Source organism: Rutilus rutilus (assembly GCF_951802725.1).
Source record: "Rutilus rutilus genome assembly, chromosome: 3".
Classification (NCBI taxonomy): Eukaryota; Metazoa; Chordata; class Actinopteri; order Cypriniformes; family Leuciscidae; genus Rutilus; species Rutilus rutilus.
Genome location: NC_140211.1, coordinates 7,518,091 through 7,533,565, shown reverse-complemented (window position 1 = coordinate 7,533,565; position 15,475 = coordinate 7,518,091). Strand labels below are relative to the sequence as shown.

Sequence of the window (15,475 nt, the reverse complement as noted above, 5' to 3'; positions counted from 1 at the left end):
TATCAAGCGACGTGAATACTTTTTATTACAAGAATAAAAATTTGCGTAATTTTTATTACGAGAATACGAGAATACTTCAGTGTAACATCACTATCTTGAGTATTTCTGTTAGTTTGAGTGTGTGATTAATAAAGACTGCTGCAAATAGATCCTGTTTCTTCTCTGCTGCAACCAGGACCGGTGACAGAAGTGCGCAAATCCAGAATACCTCCGTTACACACCTCAGTTTAAACAGATTTGTGTTTGTGTGGGTTTCAAGGATGTTTAGATGATCATAAGCGCAAAATAATAAAAAAAATATGTTATGCTGTCTGTAGCCAATAATTGACTGTACTGAAACCTATATCCCAAACCATCTTAGTGTAACTGCTTTATTATTGTTTATAATATTATATAGAATATTAAATTGTTAATAATTTACTGTTCTGCATGAGATTTAATAATAATAACAAAATATTTCTTGGTAAAGAATTACAGGACTGTAAACATTATCAAAAATGTAAAAACATTAAGGGTCAAATCAAATATAAATAATATTTATAAACAATTATAGTCATTTCTATGATAAATAATAATAGAAATAGCACATTAAAGTTACAACTACATGATGTAACCACTTTTTGTCAGTTTTCAGGTCTGTTATAAGGACCGTTTTTGCTCATGTGTCCCGCAATAGGGAAAAGTTCTGCTCAGCAAGAAAATAATTAGAGGGAACATTGCTTGTAACACAGGGTTTATTTAATAAATTGTTTTAGTTTTTTTCATTGAATGTCATTTTAAACTCATTATTACAGAATCTGTTCATAGAGCTTATTTTAAAGTGATTGCACAAAGTATGAACCTATCTAAATATTTATGTATTGGTATCATAAGATTATTTGAAAACAACAAATATTGTATGTATATATATATATATATATATATATATATATATATATATCCCCTGAACATCCAAACACCCCCGAAAAGATTACAATGAGGCCTACATTTAAAGCAACTGATACATGATTGACAAAATTAGATGTAATCAAAGATTTTTTGTGTTACATCACATGTGCAATCTGTCTTGACATCACAGATCAGATTCTTTAGTGATCACTTTGATATCAGTGTAAGTGACGCCTTTGTATGTGCCCTTGGTTTCATACTGCAACACACTGCCGTTCTTGCAGGTGATCTTCACTGTGCCAGTGTAAGGCAGGTCAAAAGTGGCTCTGCCAATGGTGATGCCAACCTTCACCTTCTTCCTTGGTGGCACATCTATATCTGTAGACAGAGTTTCGGTTCTCTCATCTGTATGCACCTGACTGTAAGAGCTTTCTGATCCAACAGTGACACTGAATCCTGCAGAAACTTCTAGAATCCCTGGAACCCCAGCCTTCACTTCCATACTGAATGTTGATGTAAAACTTTCAGTCACAGACCATGAAGATTGTTTGGTTATTTTCTTTGAGGTTTCAACTCTTTGTTTCTGAGTGATGGAGGAGTCGTTGCTGTAAGAGATGGATTTGATTTCTTCTACGACCACCTGTGGTATCAGTTGGTTGATAGTGGGATAGTTGACATTGGTGAGAACGGTTGATTGAACTGCATTGAGGAACATGAATCCCATGCAGTCAATGTCTGCCCCACATTTTCCTACAACTCCCAAACAATATCCAGAGCCGACATCAATGGGATATTTTGTTTTTAAACCATATGTTGTCATCTTTGCAAAAAATTCTTTCCCCCGGTTGGTCTTGAATTTAATGCCTCCAAGACGTCTCCCCTCTCCGTTCCCCCACAGGGACAGTGAGGTGAAACACTCATCAGGCTGGAACTTGAACTCATCATACGGTCCGGCTGGTTCTCCAAAAGTTTGAACTCTCCCATCTGAAAGCCAAACCTTGACAGCCTTCACCTGCCATTCTCCCACCCAAACCCCGATCTTCTCCAAACTGGCACCGTTCTTCACACCAGTAAATGAAAATGATAGACCCCCACCTCCACCAATTTGAAAAAGAGTTGTTGGGTAGGGCATCTTTGAATTAAATTGATCTGAAAATAATATCACAGATTAGAATTAGCATCATCTGTAGGCTATACTTTATTTGCAGTGTGTAGCAACTCATTAATGTAATAACTTCACATAATGTAAAAACTGCACATTACATTTTTATTGTAGTAAAATGTTCATAAAATTATTACATTAACTCACCAAAAACATAATTGTAATGGCTTTTAAAACATAATTTTCTCACTTTGGTTACTTTCATCACTTTCTCTTTTATTTTCGTGCACTGACTCGTTGGCTAAGCTGAACAACCAATCAGAGCTCTTCCACACCTACGGCCCGACGCAAGCTGACCAACGCTCAAAAAATGTGCTCAAAAACGGCCCGAAACTGCACGGCCAACCATCGGCTTGGTGTGTCCCGGGTTTAAACAAATAGTGGTCCGAGCAGCTTTGTATTGGATTTGAGCTCGCCTAGCCTACCGAAGCCTATACTGAAGTATATAGGCCTAGTATACATTCAGATCACGCCGCAGTGAAGCTTATAGGCTATATATATAGTCAGCTATGAGGTTACCGAGGTCCAGACCTCTGTATTTTTCTGTAGTGTAGCCTAATAAATGTTGTGAAATAATTGGCTATAGTATTATTAAAGGTGATATTATTCCCCTTTCCACAAGATGTAGCCTAATATAAATCTATGGTGTCCCCAGAAAGTGTCTGTGAATTTTCAGCTCAAAATAGGCCTACTTTGACGTTTTCTGGGTTGGTGGATGCACTGGGGACCCAATTATAGCATTTAAACACGGAAAAAGTCAGATTTTCATGAAATGTGACCTTTAACTCTACCTTAGTTAGTGCATTGCACAGTACCAGTTTTATGTAAGCTGCCTAAGCGGTCTGTCAAAGCACCGCTCGCCATTAATATGTTGTAGCCACGACCCACGAGATGTGAAGTCGTGGCGTCGAGATCCTATATGTTGAGGGAACAACATTCTTTTTCTGGTGGCCAAGCGTTTAATGTATAAACAAACCTGCGTGACCATAGCAAACTTATTATTACTTATTAAAAACGTATTATTATTATTGTATAGAGCCCTTTAGCTTATTAATTACTAGGCGAAATAGAAATGAAATATATATTGTTAAATTAAAATTCCTGTAAGTGCACCTACAGAAATAATTATAAAGCTTTTTTGCCATGACTGTCAGGCATTTACAGTATTTACAAAACATAGGCTATATGGTAACGTGAATTGGGTAAAGAGATAATGAGATCAAGCGGAAAATAAATATATATACAAACATTAAACAAAAAAAGATTGCCTACATATCAGTGGATGGATTTAAAATACTTTAAGATAAAAAAAAAAAAAAATTACATTTGAACTTCATTTGGATGCTGTGATGGCCACGAGGTTACCCATCTGAAAACATGTGCTCATTTATCGTCACATTCTAAAACACTACATAAATTCAGTCATAAAGTTAAAACTTTATTGGCATGATTGCTGGGCATTTACAAAACATATCATAATATACAGAACGTTAATTAGGTAAATAGATACATGAAATGAAGGGGGAATATATATATATATATATATATATATATATATATATATATATATATATATATATATATATATATACAGTCAGGTCCATAAATATTGGGACATCGACACAATTCTAATCTTTTTGGCTCTATACACCACCACAATGGATTTGAAATGAAACGAACAAGATGTGCTTTAACTGCAGACTTTCAGCTTTAATTTGAGGGTATTTACATCCAAATCAGGTGAACGGTGTAGGAATTACAACAGTTTGTATATGTGCCTCCCACTTTTTAAGGGACCAAAAGTAATGGGACAGATTAACAATCATAAATCAAACTTTCACTTTTTTATACTTGGTTGCAAATCCTTTGCAGTCAATTACAGCCTGAAGTCTGGAATGCATAGACATCACTAGACGCTGGGTTTCATCCCTGGTGATGCTCTGCCAGGCCTCTACTGCAACTGTCTTCAGTTCCTGCTTGTTCTTGGGGCATTTTCCCTTCAGTTTTGTCTTCAGCAAGTGAAATGCATGCTCAGTTGGATTCAGGTCAGGTGATTGACTTGGCCATTGCATAACATTCCACTTCTTTCCCTTAAAAAACTCTTTGGTTGCTTTCGCAGTATGCTTCGGGTCATTGTCCATCTGCAATGTGAAGCGCCGTCCAATGAGTTCTGAAGCATTTGGCTGAATATGAGCAGATAATATTGCCCGAAACACTTCAGAATTCATCCTGCTGTTTTTGTCAGCCGTCTCATCATCAATAAATACAAGAGAACCAGTTCCATTGGCATCCATACATGCCCACGTCATGACACTACCACCACCATGCTTCACTGATGAGGTGGTATGCTTTGGATCATGAGCAGTTCCTTTCCTTCTCCATACTCTTCTCTTCCCATCACTCTGGTACAAGTGGATCTTTGTCTCATCTGTCCATAGGATGTTGTTCTAGAACTGTGAAGGCTTTTTAGATGTTGTTTGGCAAACTCTAATCTGGCGTTCCTGTTTTTGAGGCTCACCAATGGTTTTCATCTTGTGGTGAACCCTCTGTATTCACTCTGGTGAAGTCTTCTCTTGATTGTTGACTTTGACACACACACACCTACCTCCTGGATGTGTTCTTGATCTGGCCAAATGTTGTGAAGAAAAGCATGTTGTGACCAAATGCTTCAGAACTCATTGGACATGCTTCATATTGCAGATGGACAATGACCCGAAGCATACTGCGAAAGCAACCAAAGAATTTTTTAAGGGAAAGAAGTGGAATGTTATGCAATGGCCAAGTCAATCACCTGACCTGAATCCGACTGAGCATGCATTTCACTTGCTGAAGACAAAACTGAAGGGAAAAATGCCCCAAGAACAAGCAGGAACTGAAGACAGTTGCAGTAGAGGCCTGGCAGAGCATCACCAGGGATGAAACCCAGCGTCTAGTGATGTCTATGCGTTCCAGACTTCAGGCTGTAATTGACTGCAAAGGATTTGCCACCAAGTATTAAAAAGTGAAAGTTTGATTTATGATTGTTAATCTGTCCCATTACTTTTGGTCCCTTAAAAAGTGGGAGGCACATATACAAACTGTTGTAATTCCTACACCGTTCACCTGATTTGGATGTAAATACCCTCAAATTAAAGCTGAAAGTCTGCAGTTAAAGCACATCTTGTTCGTTTCATTTCAAATCCATTGTGGTGGTGTATAGAGCCAAAAAGATTAGAATTGTGTCGATGTCCCAATATTTATGGACCTGACTGTATATATATATATATATATATATATATATATTAGTATTTTGTATTGTTTTTCTATGTGAACGCGCCAGAGGGACGGAGGGACTGTTGTGCTCGCTTCTCGCAAATTTGTCTCAAGACCTTGCGTGTTCCCCACACACACAAAAATGCGCCCCTACGCCCTGAGCGCTAAATTACATTTGAGTATCATAGGATGCATATTTTTGTGCTGCCGCCGTGTAGTGAGATATACAGTGTTCTTAACATTTATTTAAATAAGGGAGCAAACCAAATGTAAAATCGTGTCCCAGTTACACTTAATGTTGTAACATTTTCTTGGTTAAATAAACATTAGACTAAAAAATAAACCATACAATTCTATTTTGCATTTTTACATTAACAATGTTATAGTGTTCTATTTATTAAAACCAAATAGCCGATAAATCTCATCAAGTTAGTGTTTAAAGCATTTTTACATTTATTCCAAAATAGTAACTAAAGGCAGTAATGATTTAAACAATAGGCTATATTTTATTTCTGAACTGACGTTCATCTGTTCTTTTTAATAACCATCTTATTTTTATCAGTCATCAAGCTCGGTAAACAATGTCACAGACACGAAGATGTAGGCTACCTTTAATTTCACCAAATCTGATTGCTCAATTTTATTGCTTGAAACAGTCATCATGTTTTCAGACCATTTCAAGTTTGATTTTGACGTGCAAAGCACTGATATTTAAGTGGGTGAGTTGTTTACTTACTTTTTAAATAATCTTCCCGTTAACGCCGTCATTTTGTACATTCAGACTGATTGAACAAACGAACGAGGTGGGATTTATTACACAAACCAATCATAGCCAATCATAACCAATCACATCCATGGAGGCATTGCCTTCTCTCACGTGACCTAACTTAAACATATTTCCCCCAGTTTCACAGACAAGACTTAAACTAGTCTCAGACTAAAATGCTTGTTTGAGCTGTTAAATGAAAGTAACTTGCACTGACATATCTAAGTGTCCGTGCCATTGTTTTGTCCACCAATAATGTTTTTTTTCTAAGGCACATTTATAAAAGCTGTGGCTTTTATAAAAATCCTGGCTTAGTCTTAGCTCTGTCTGTGAAACAGGGTCTTAATTTAAAATAATCTGTTGGAATGTTTTTGGCTAGACAACCAATTAAAGTCAACTGGTTAATTTTGCATAGGCCTAAATGCATGTAAAAGATGACTTTTGTGTATAAAGAGCACGCCAAATGAAAACATGAACTTGTGCTATAGATATGCAATGGCAGAACATTGGGTTGGATAATCTAATGCAAAGTAGGCTATTAGAAACTCTTAACTACATCTTAAGTCAAGTGCCCTTGAGTGAAAGTATACTTACATGATGACTGCCGTCTGAAATTCTTCAAGAGCAGCTCGTCTGGTCAAAGCTGTAAAAGTGAGATGTGTTTGGTCAGGCTGTTGCTTAAATAGAGCTCCAAAGGGGAACAGGCAGTAGGCTACCTAAAAGTGCTCGAATTGAGGGGGGGCTGGGGGGGATCCGGGACCCCCCACAAGGTATTAGGGACCCCGGACCCCCCATAAGAAGTAAAAAATAGACTTAGGGGGGTCCTTCAGATATTTTTTTTTTAGTAAAAATAATAATGACAAATCTGATTAAAGATTTGATTAAATTTTGTTAGTTGCCATGTCTCTTTAAAATGTAAACACCCCGCCCCACATCTAAAGATCGCTGCGCGCATGGCATCGTTGACAGGACTGCTTGATTGGCGCCGCTCCGGTGAAGCTAATTTTAGGTTTTAAAAAAACGGAGAATAATAAACCTCCACTCGCAGTCGGGAAGAGAAAGCTGACTTTTTTGAAGGGTAATTTTCTCTATATCTATATCCAATCCATGACGGGGCTTTTGTATCCCTTGCATAAATTGGAAACATTTAGGCTTAAGTTACTCATTTTCATTAATAGTCCTGGTTCTGCGGGAGTGCTAGAAATCTCGATGAAGATGAGTAACAGCTTTTTAGCAATTATAAAGGGAGCGCTCATTGTGCGCTTTCTATGCTTTCTAATATACATTCAGAATTTGTTTACAACTTGTTTTTCATGCTGCTAGGACCAATGGCCAAACACGCAGCAGAGTTTTGGGAATTACATCCGCATTTATGCGGGATTCACTCTTGAAATAGCAATGATTGACACTGATAGCCATAGCATTGTTTGTTCCTGAATAAAGCAGCCTTTTTCACTGAAATGGTTGAATAGTCTGCTCTGACTATGGAGCTTATAATATGACAATATTATTTGAATTTGAATTGTGTACATTTTAATTATTTACAAGTGTAATCTAACAAATTAGAATTTTATGTGGTATTTTAAATAGTTCTGAATTTGATTTCTTTAAACGAATATTGATGAATTGAAATGTTTTTATGGCTGAATTTTATAGACATGTATTTTCAAACAGCTATTTTTTTTTTGTTCTGAATTCTTATACTGCAAATATTCAGTTAAAAAAAATACAGATTCAAGTTTTCAAGATGAAGAAGAAATTCAGAACTTCAAATTCAGTTTTCTAAAATTCAGATCTTACAGAAAGTAGGTCACAGGTCATCCATACCCTCCTTTAGACACGCACACACACACACACACACACACACACACACACACACACACACACACACACACACACTAACACAGAGATATATAAATAGAAAGCTTGTTGCTTCTCTAGTATACATGAAAGTAATTGTATAGCAAAACATTATCTTCGGGGTATTTGAAGAGAAAAACAGAAACAAGCTAAGCTTTTTAACAGAGATTTCTGGTGTTTGAAAGGTGATCATTGTTTAACGTTACAAAATGTACGTCTTTGTTTGAAGAAGAACAAGAGATAAAATAACATCATAAGATTGAAGTTAAGGAATCACTTTGAGGAAAGATTTATGATAATAGTTTTATAGATATTTGACAAGTACAAGCTTATGAAAATTATAGATAATGACTCCATAAGAATGTGAGTTGGAAAATATGACAAATATATATGACAAGGAAAAATGACAAATATAAACAAAGATGTTTATTTGAAATACATGTAATTTCTGACTAAGTCAGAGTAAAAAGTGAGCAGAATGAAATGATAAAAGTATTGTAAATGCAGAATTACTCTGAGGCAGTCTTTAGTCTTTCTCTCATTCAAAGTCAGTTAGATTCTGTTATCTGAGCCTGTGTCATAAGTAACAAGCTATATAGAGTAAGCTAGCGTCTAAGTTGGAAATTATAGACACAGAGATTTTTTAAAAAGAAATAATATATGCAATTGGGAGTTAAATGTTTTAATGATATTCTACCTTGAATGATAGAAGTGACCATTTTTATTTGTTTATTCCATGACCAGTAACTTCTTTGTCTCATCTTTGTCTTCACCATGTACAGGGCTGATGATTCCAGTTATTGATGTAACAGAGGAGGTGTTAGATGTGAGATGGGTATGGTTGAGCAGACGTTTGTTAGGCCAACAGCATCACTGAGGGTTACAGCTCTCTGGTTGACTGATTTTCAACCCCAAGGGATAGGATATCAGCATTTATTTTGGTTTGTTGTTTTGGCCGGGAACTTGAGGAGTTCAGTACTTAACAAGTCAAGGCAACGGCAGAAGAATTATTAGTTTTTCTTTTCTTAGATGATTGGGGTTCATTTTAAATGCTTACACAGACGTTAAATTACACACCGTATGCGGGGACATAACATGGATGGGATTATTTGTTTGTTTTGTTTTTATTTGTGTTTTCCCCTTTTCTGTTTTCCTTATGTTTCTATTGTATCTTTATTTTGTTTATTTTGTTTTTTTATCGTATCTTTCTTTGGTCTGCTTTTCCTTTTCTTCACTATCGCTTCATTAGGTGGCCACTGGTGGAGTGACTGTCGTAGTTCCAGTGGAGGGACTGAAGACTAAAAACTTTACTGTTTAATGTTACGTATCTGTATTATTTTTCTTTATTCATTTTCATAATAATTTCATAATGTATTTTGTCAAGTCAGAGTTTTATGTGCATGCGTTGAATGCATGAGACTATAGATAGCATGGAACCATGTGAGGATCACATGAGATAGGTGGATGAGCTATATTTTGTAGAGGGGTATGTACAATGTAAGATGTTTCGACTAATGCAGATGTAAACAACAAGGATAGTGTTCCATGTGTGAGCATGATGATATGTACCATTTTTAAACCTAAGCAACATAGTTTGATACCATAAAAGGAAGCCGCTCTGTAATGTATATAAGCTCAACCTTACTGTACCACCTCAGAGAAACATAAAGGCAGAGAAACATTAAAGCGCGAGAAACATAAAGGCATGAGGGCGTGAGAGGAAGTAACATAGAGATGATGATGGGGTGAGAAGATAGAGAAATGGGGAACAGAGAAATCTAGAATGAAGACCACCTCTCATGTAGCTTTATTCTTTATGCCTGTTTCTCTCCTATGCTGACACATGTATTAATAATAAATCTCTTGGCAAAAGTAACTGGTGTAGCTTCCGTGATTCAACCATAATGGGGGAAGCATGATGATTTTTTTTTTTTTTTATCTACACTTGCTAAAGCATTTTTAAGTTCATACAGATAACTTGAATTAATTCTAACACAAAGGTTCACAATAATTCACCAACCAGCCATGTACTTTGAGGCAAACTTGATTGCTGCAATGAAGATGATCAAAGAGATGAATGAATCCTTAAAGTTTAAGTTTTTGTTGTTTGTTAGTTTGTTTTTTGGGGGGCTGTTCAATGGAAGTCAATGGGATCCAATCAAGGCATACAGTTAGTTTTGCAGGGGCATGATGGTGGATAAATGACAGAATTTTTATTTTTGGGTGAACTATTCCTTTAATGCACAAATGTTTTTGAGAAATGATAAATGTTTTTTGATGGACGTCCCGCTGTCCCCTTTGGGCCTATTCGGTGACGCTGTCAACACAGTCGCCAGTCTGTCAACACACAGTAAATTCCCCGGTGTTAAATTTAACACCGCTCTGTGTTTATATGGGAACCACCAGCAGGGTGTTAAAAGTAACACTGAAGCAGTGTTAGAGTTAATTATATAATTAAGTGATTAATTGAGCGATGATTGAGCGATGATTGAGCACTGAAGACACCTGATGATAACAAGCAGAATCACTGAAGAGAAACACAAGAACTGCAACTGACTTCCGGAGATGAAATCAACTGAAGATAAAAGACCACATTAAATCTGTGAAGATCTCAGCAGAGGAGGATTAAACAACTCCACAAACAGCATTACCAGCTTCACAAATTACCAACTAGTTATTGAGAATTAATAGAGGTGTAGATGTTGATGTTTTATTGGAAATAATATTTTTTAGTAAATTCACCATTATGGTGATCAGTGTTTGCTTTAGTTGGGCAGTTTGACTCTTGGCTTTGCTATGCAAGTTTGTGGTCTTTGTAACAGTGTTTACCAAAACACGTAATTTTGTTACAAAGTATGCCAGAAACAAAGATGATCAAGTGATGTAGTTTTAACCATCATGAAGTAGAATGATTCACTAATCTCATAAATTAACAAAAATGGTATTTGTTATTAAAAGATTAATTTTTCACCAATGAACTCTGTGATATCTGAATTAAGGTGAGTGATCAGCACGAACACAAATCCTCTTATCTCGCTGAAATCTTGACGGATTTACAAACGGTTTGGTTTCTCACAAATGTTATTAACGTGGTTATAATTCTTTCATATGGAAGTCCATTGTTATAATTATTCATATGTATGCAGTGTCATAACTACATCTCTGACGTTTATAACAAACCAAACCGTTTGAAAATCGGTAGAAAATTTAGCAAGTTATGGTTATTTAAAAAGTACATGCACCATTAAAACACAATGTTACGAGCGAGCGAGCTCCCTGTGGCAAGATGGCCGCCGTGTGCGGACGTCGACCTCCATTGGCCTGCAGCGCGGACGAGACATCTAGCCTTTATTATATGATATCTATGGTATTTGCTACCTTTATACCTGAGGCATATTTACAGACATGCGCCACCCAGTGCTAGACAAAAGGAATTACAACCTGAACACAAAGCAGCATTTGGCTCTTCAGTAGCCCACCATCAATAGCCTACATTTAATATTTTTCCAGATGCTTTTGCCAAATTTCATATTTGCTGGAACAAATTTCGTTACCAAAAGCCCAATATGACAATATTGTTTTAGTGGTTTAATAAGAGATATGTCTTTCTTTATATTCGTTCAACGTTAAGGGCATTCAAAGGCAATTTTTTTGTTTCCTAAAAGATGTAAGGCTGACTTTTATTTTTTTGCATGAAACTCATGCAGTAATGTCTGAACTTTTTGTTTTCAATGAGGTAGTGATAATCTGGTTGGCATATGGGAGTAATAAATTAGCAGGAGTTGCAATTTTAAAGGGAAAGTAAAGCTCACTCTTGAGGAAGATGGTTGATTTTGGTTGTAGAAGATGAAAATAATGTTTTAGTTATGGGGAACATCTATGGTGACAATCATACTTTACAAAACAGGTTGTTATTAACAAAAATTTAGAGAAGAAATTGATTTCTCAATACTCTAGTGCCCAGTTGATTTGGTGATTCGCACACCATTCATGTTTTCCTCCACTCCTCCAATACAGTGATATATTTCATCTAAATAACCAATTAAATTGTCATTATGAATGGAGACACAGAAATCCTGATAATATAGACTTCACTGGGAGTAATAAAAATAGATCCTAATCTAGAATTGGCTTTTGTTCAACTTCTGACGAACTTAGTTGGAAATTAAATAGCTGACTGACATTGTTTCTTCAGTAACCATAAAATGATTCATACAGTTATCAGCCTTAGAGATACAAGGGAACTACTGGAACTACTACAGGAACTCAATTACTGGAAATTAAACAATTCACTTCTTGAAGATATTCAATTTAAGGATAAGGTTAAAAAAGTATGATAAAGAGATGTTACAATAATGCTAAACTATCAGTTTATATGGAACAATTTTGGAAATTATGAAATTAGAAAATGTGCAATCTCAAGAAGGAAATAGCCAAAGCAAAAAGAAACAGAGAAAATGTTTCCATTCAAAATACAATGGCTATCTATAATAAACAAACAGAAAGTGAACAAGATAAAAAAATCTTTTAATAAAATTTCTATTGGGATTAGAACACATCTATGAATATAAAGAATTTTTTAAATCTTGAAAGGAAAGATTTTTTCCTCTTTAAAGAAGCTTAAGATTAATGATTCTCTTTCAGCGGACAAATTATGTTGTAACATTTTAAATTATTTTTTATTAACCCAAAATAAAAATAGGTAACACTGCTCTAAGATCCACTTAGAAAATGCTCTTTTTTTTTGGCACATATCAAGATTCCAAAATTATATGTGATCAAGATGTATCTCTTGAAAAAATTTATTGAAAAACTTAAAGCACCAGGTAATGATGGTTTGACCTGTGAATTTTACACAGAATTTCTGAATTTATTTTATATGCCTTCAAAGAAATATTGTAAAATGAAGTAATGTTGCCAACTATGTTGAACTCAGAAAATTCTGTTGAACTATCCCTTTAAGTAGTTTGAGGTGCTGACATTTGAACTTTCATGAAAGTAAACGTTCTATTTTTAGGCGGAGCATTGAAGATGCACACAAAAAAAAGACTTTTAAGATTAATGCAATTTAATTAATAGTAAAATTTCAACAAATTGAACAATCCTTAGGCAACTTAATTGAATATCAGAGTAAGGATTGTTTGATAAAATGTAATGGCTTATTTAATTTAATTTGATGAATAACTATTACTAAATATACTGTATTAATCTTTTCAGAATATCATGAGATTTACAACATTTCATTTAATAATCAAGAAAATAAAGTACGACTTTATTTTGTTTACAAGCACACTTAATCCTTGAAGTTAATTGACTATAATATTCATGATTCTTTTTTTATATACTTTATAGTTTAACCACTCGGATCATGCAATCCTCCTCAATGATTCTAGAAGAATCAATGAACGTTCATCAATGATGGATATCCGTAATGAAATCACAGACTTCCACCCGATTCACGCTCAGAGGACCACACTATCACTCATCATCGTGGTTAAGGAGACTCAACATTTTAGAAAAACACTTCCAAGTTAAAAACTATAGAAATGATCCCTGAAAGTATAGTCTTAATGAGTCTGATCGCTCGACCAGGACCCGATCTGCGACACGATGAAGCTCGACGACGGTGGTGAACGATGACGTCACAGCGGCGACTTTACATCAATGATTAAAACAACGCGTCAAACGCCTCGGTTTAAGAGGCCATATAAATACAAACACAAATAAAAGCACGACCCTCTACACAAAAACGAAGTCTTTTTATTGTTAATAAATGGATTGATTAAATCTACAAAGTTAACGTGAATTCAATCATGTCTGATGAAACAAGATGCATTGAACTGAAGCAACTCTTAAAGGGATAGTGCACCCAGAAATAAAAGTTCTGTCATTTATTTACCCCTGTTGTTCCAAACCTTGAGGGTGAGAAAATTATGATAGAATTAAACATTTTGGGTGAACTATCCCTTTAACGTTTTGGGAATTAAAGTACATTCATTATTATGTTTAAGCAATTTGTAATTGAATTAAATGTTATTTTCTTCAATAAAGCATGTAAAACATCAAACTTTAGTAAACATACTGTAAAAAAAATACCCACTATTGATTTGACAAATGACGAGGATTGTGGGCCTTAAAAAAAGAAAACAATTATATATATATATATATATATATATATATATATATATATATATATATATATATATATATATATATATATATATATATATATATATATATATATATATATACCTTGATTAACGGATCAAAATCTAAAAATCAAAATGGATTAAAATGATGCTGTTTTGGTCATCACAGCTTAATCTCGAATATAACTAAATTCTTAGTATAACATTGATGAGGAGAACTGTAGTAAAAAGCCTCGTTGAGCCTACTCATGTAAACAAGGCTTGCTGTATTATTATCAGACTTTAAGAAATATAATAGTGTATCGAATTTGACAAATTGCGTGATTTCATCTAACAAGACCTTGTTACTTCATACTGTTTCATGTATTCATATTTAATATAAACTCCTCTGTACTCCTCTTCTGTGAACAAGACCCGCCTTCTTTGATTTGATTGGCCATCTCGTTACTTTGACATGACGAGCTCTGTTACACTGCTGAGGCAGAGCAGCCTAAATTTAACTTCTAAAACATCATCCTAACAACGACAAACCGCTTTACTCGTCGTTCTACCCACTAAAATAATAAGATAAGACGTGGCGTTGATTGGTGAACGTTGTTTTTCACTGTTTTCATAGCGTTTGACCAGCAGGTGTCACTAAAGTAACAAGATAAAATAAATGATGTGAGTAACAGGTTTCAGGTACCAGGAATTGCTTCATAATGAAACTGCGGTCTATCCTGCTTTAACACATTTAAAGTGATGGAAAGCTCAATGAATCACGTGACTGCGAGATGAAAGCATGTCGCAATTATAATAAACAAAGATTCTGGCGCTTTAAAAATGATTTAGAATTCTAATGGCACATAAATGTAATAGGCTCTATATTATGAATTTAAACAATTTAACTCTACAAGTATTGCTAACACATTAGAATAATCCACTACAAAAAAAAATACTTTATATTAAAACCCATAAGTATAATACTTATCATTAACAATTTCCATTCTATAGTTGCTAACAACATATTTAATAACCACTCGGATCATGCAGTCCTCCTCATAGACTCCAGAAGAATCAATGAACGTTCATCAATGATGGTTATCCGTAATGAAATCACAGACTTCCACTCGATTCACGCTCAGAGGACCACACTATCACTCATCATCGTGGTTAGGGAGACTCAACATTTTAGAAAAACACTTCCAAGTTAAAAACTATAGAAATGATCCCTGAAAGTATAGTCTTAATGAGTCTGATCGCTCGACCAGGACCCGTTCTGCGACACGATGAAGCTCGACGACGGTGGTGAACGATGACGTCACAGCGGCGACTTTACATCGATGATTAAAACAACGCGTCAAACGCCTCGGTTTAAGAGGCCATATAAATACAAACACAAGTAAAAGCACGAACTTC

The 15,475-nt window shown here is 35.2% G+C and overlaps 1 protein-coding gene across 1 annotated transcript; it reads right to left on the bottom strand.

Annotated features, from left to right (window-relative positions):
• Positions 1-978: 978 nt before the first annotated feature.
• Positions 979-6,716, bottom strand: LOC311287117 (aerolysin-like protein). Its single transcript, XM_084403727.1, has 2 exons — positions 6,663-6,716; positions 979-2,037 (listed from the first exon to the last, which is right to left on the bottom strand). The coding sequence occupies exon 2, from the start codon at positions 2,018-2,020 to the stop codon at positions 1,073-1,075; it is 948 nt and encodes a 315-aa protein (XP_084259853.1). The 5' UTR covers positions 2,021-2,037; positions 6,663-6,716; the 3' UTR covers positions 979-1,072.
• Positions 6,717-15,475: the final 8,759 nt, after the last annotated feature.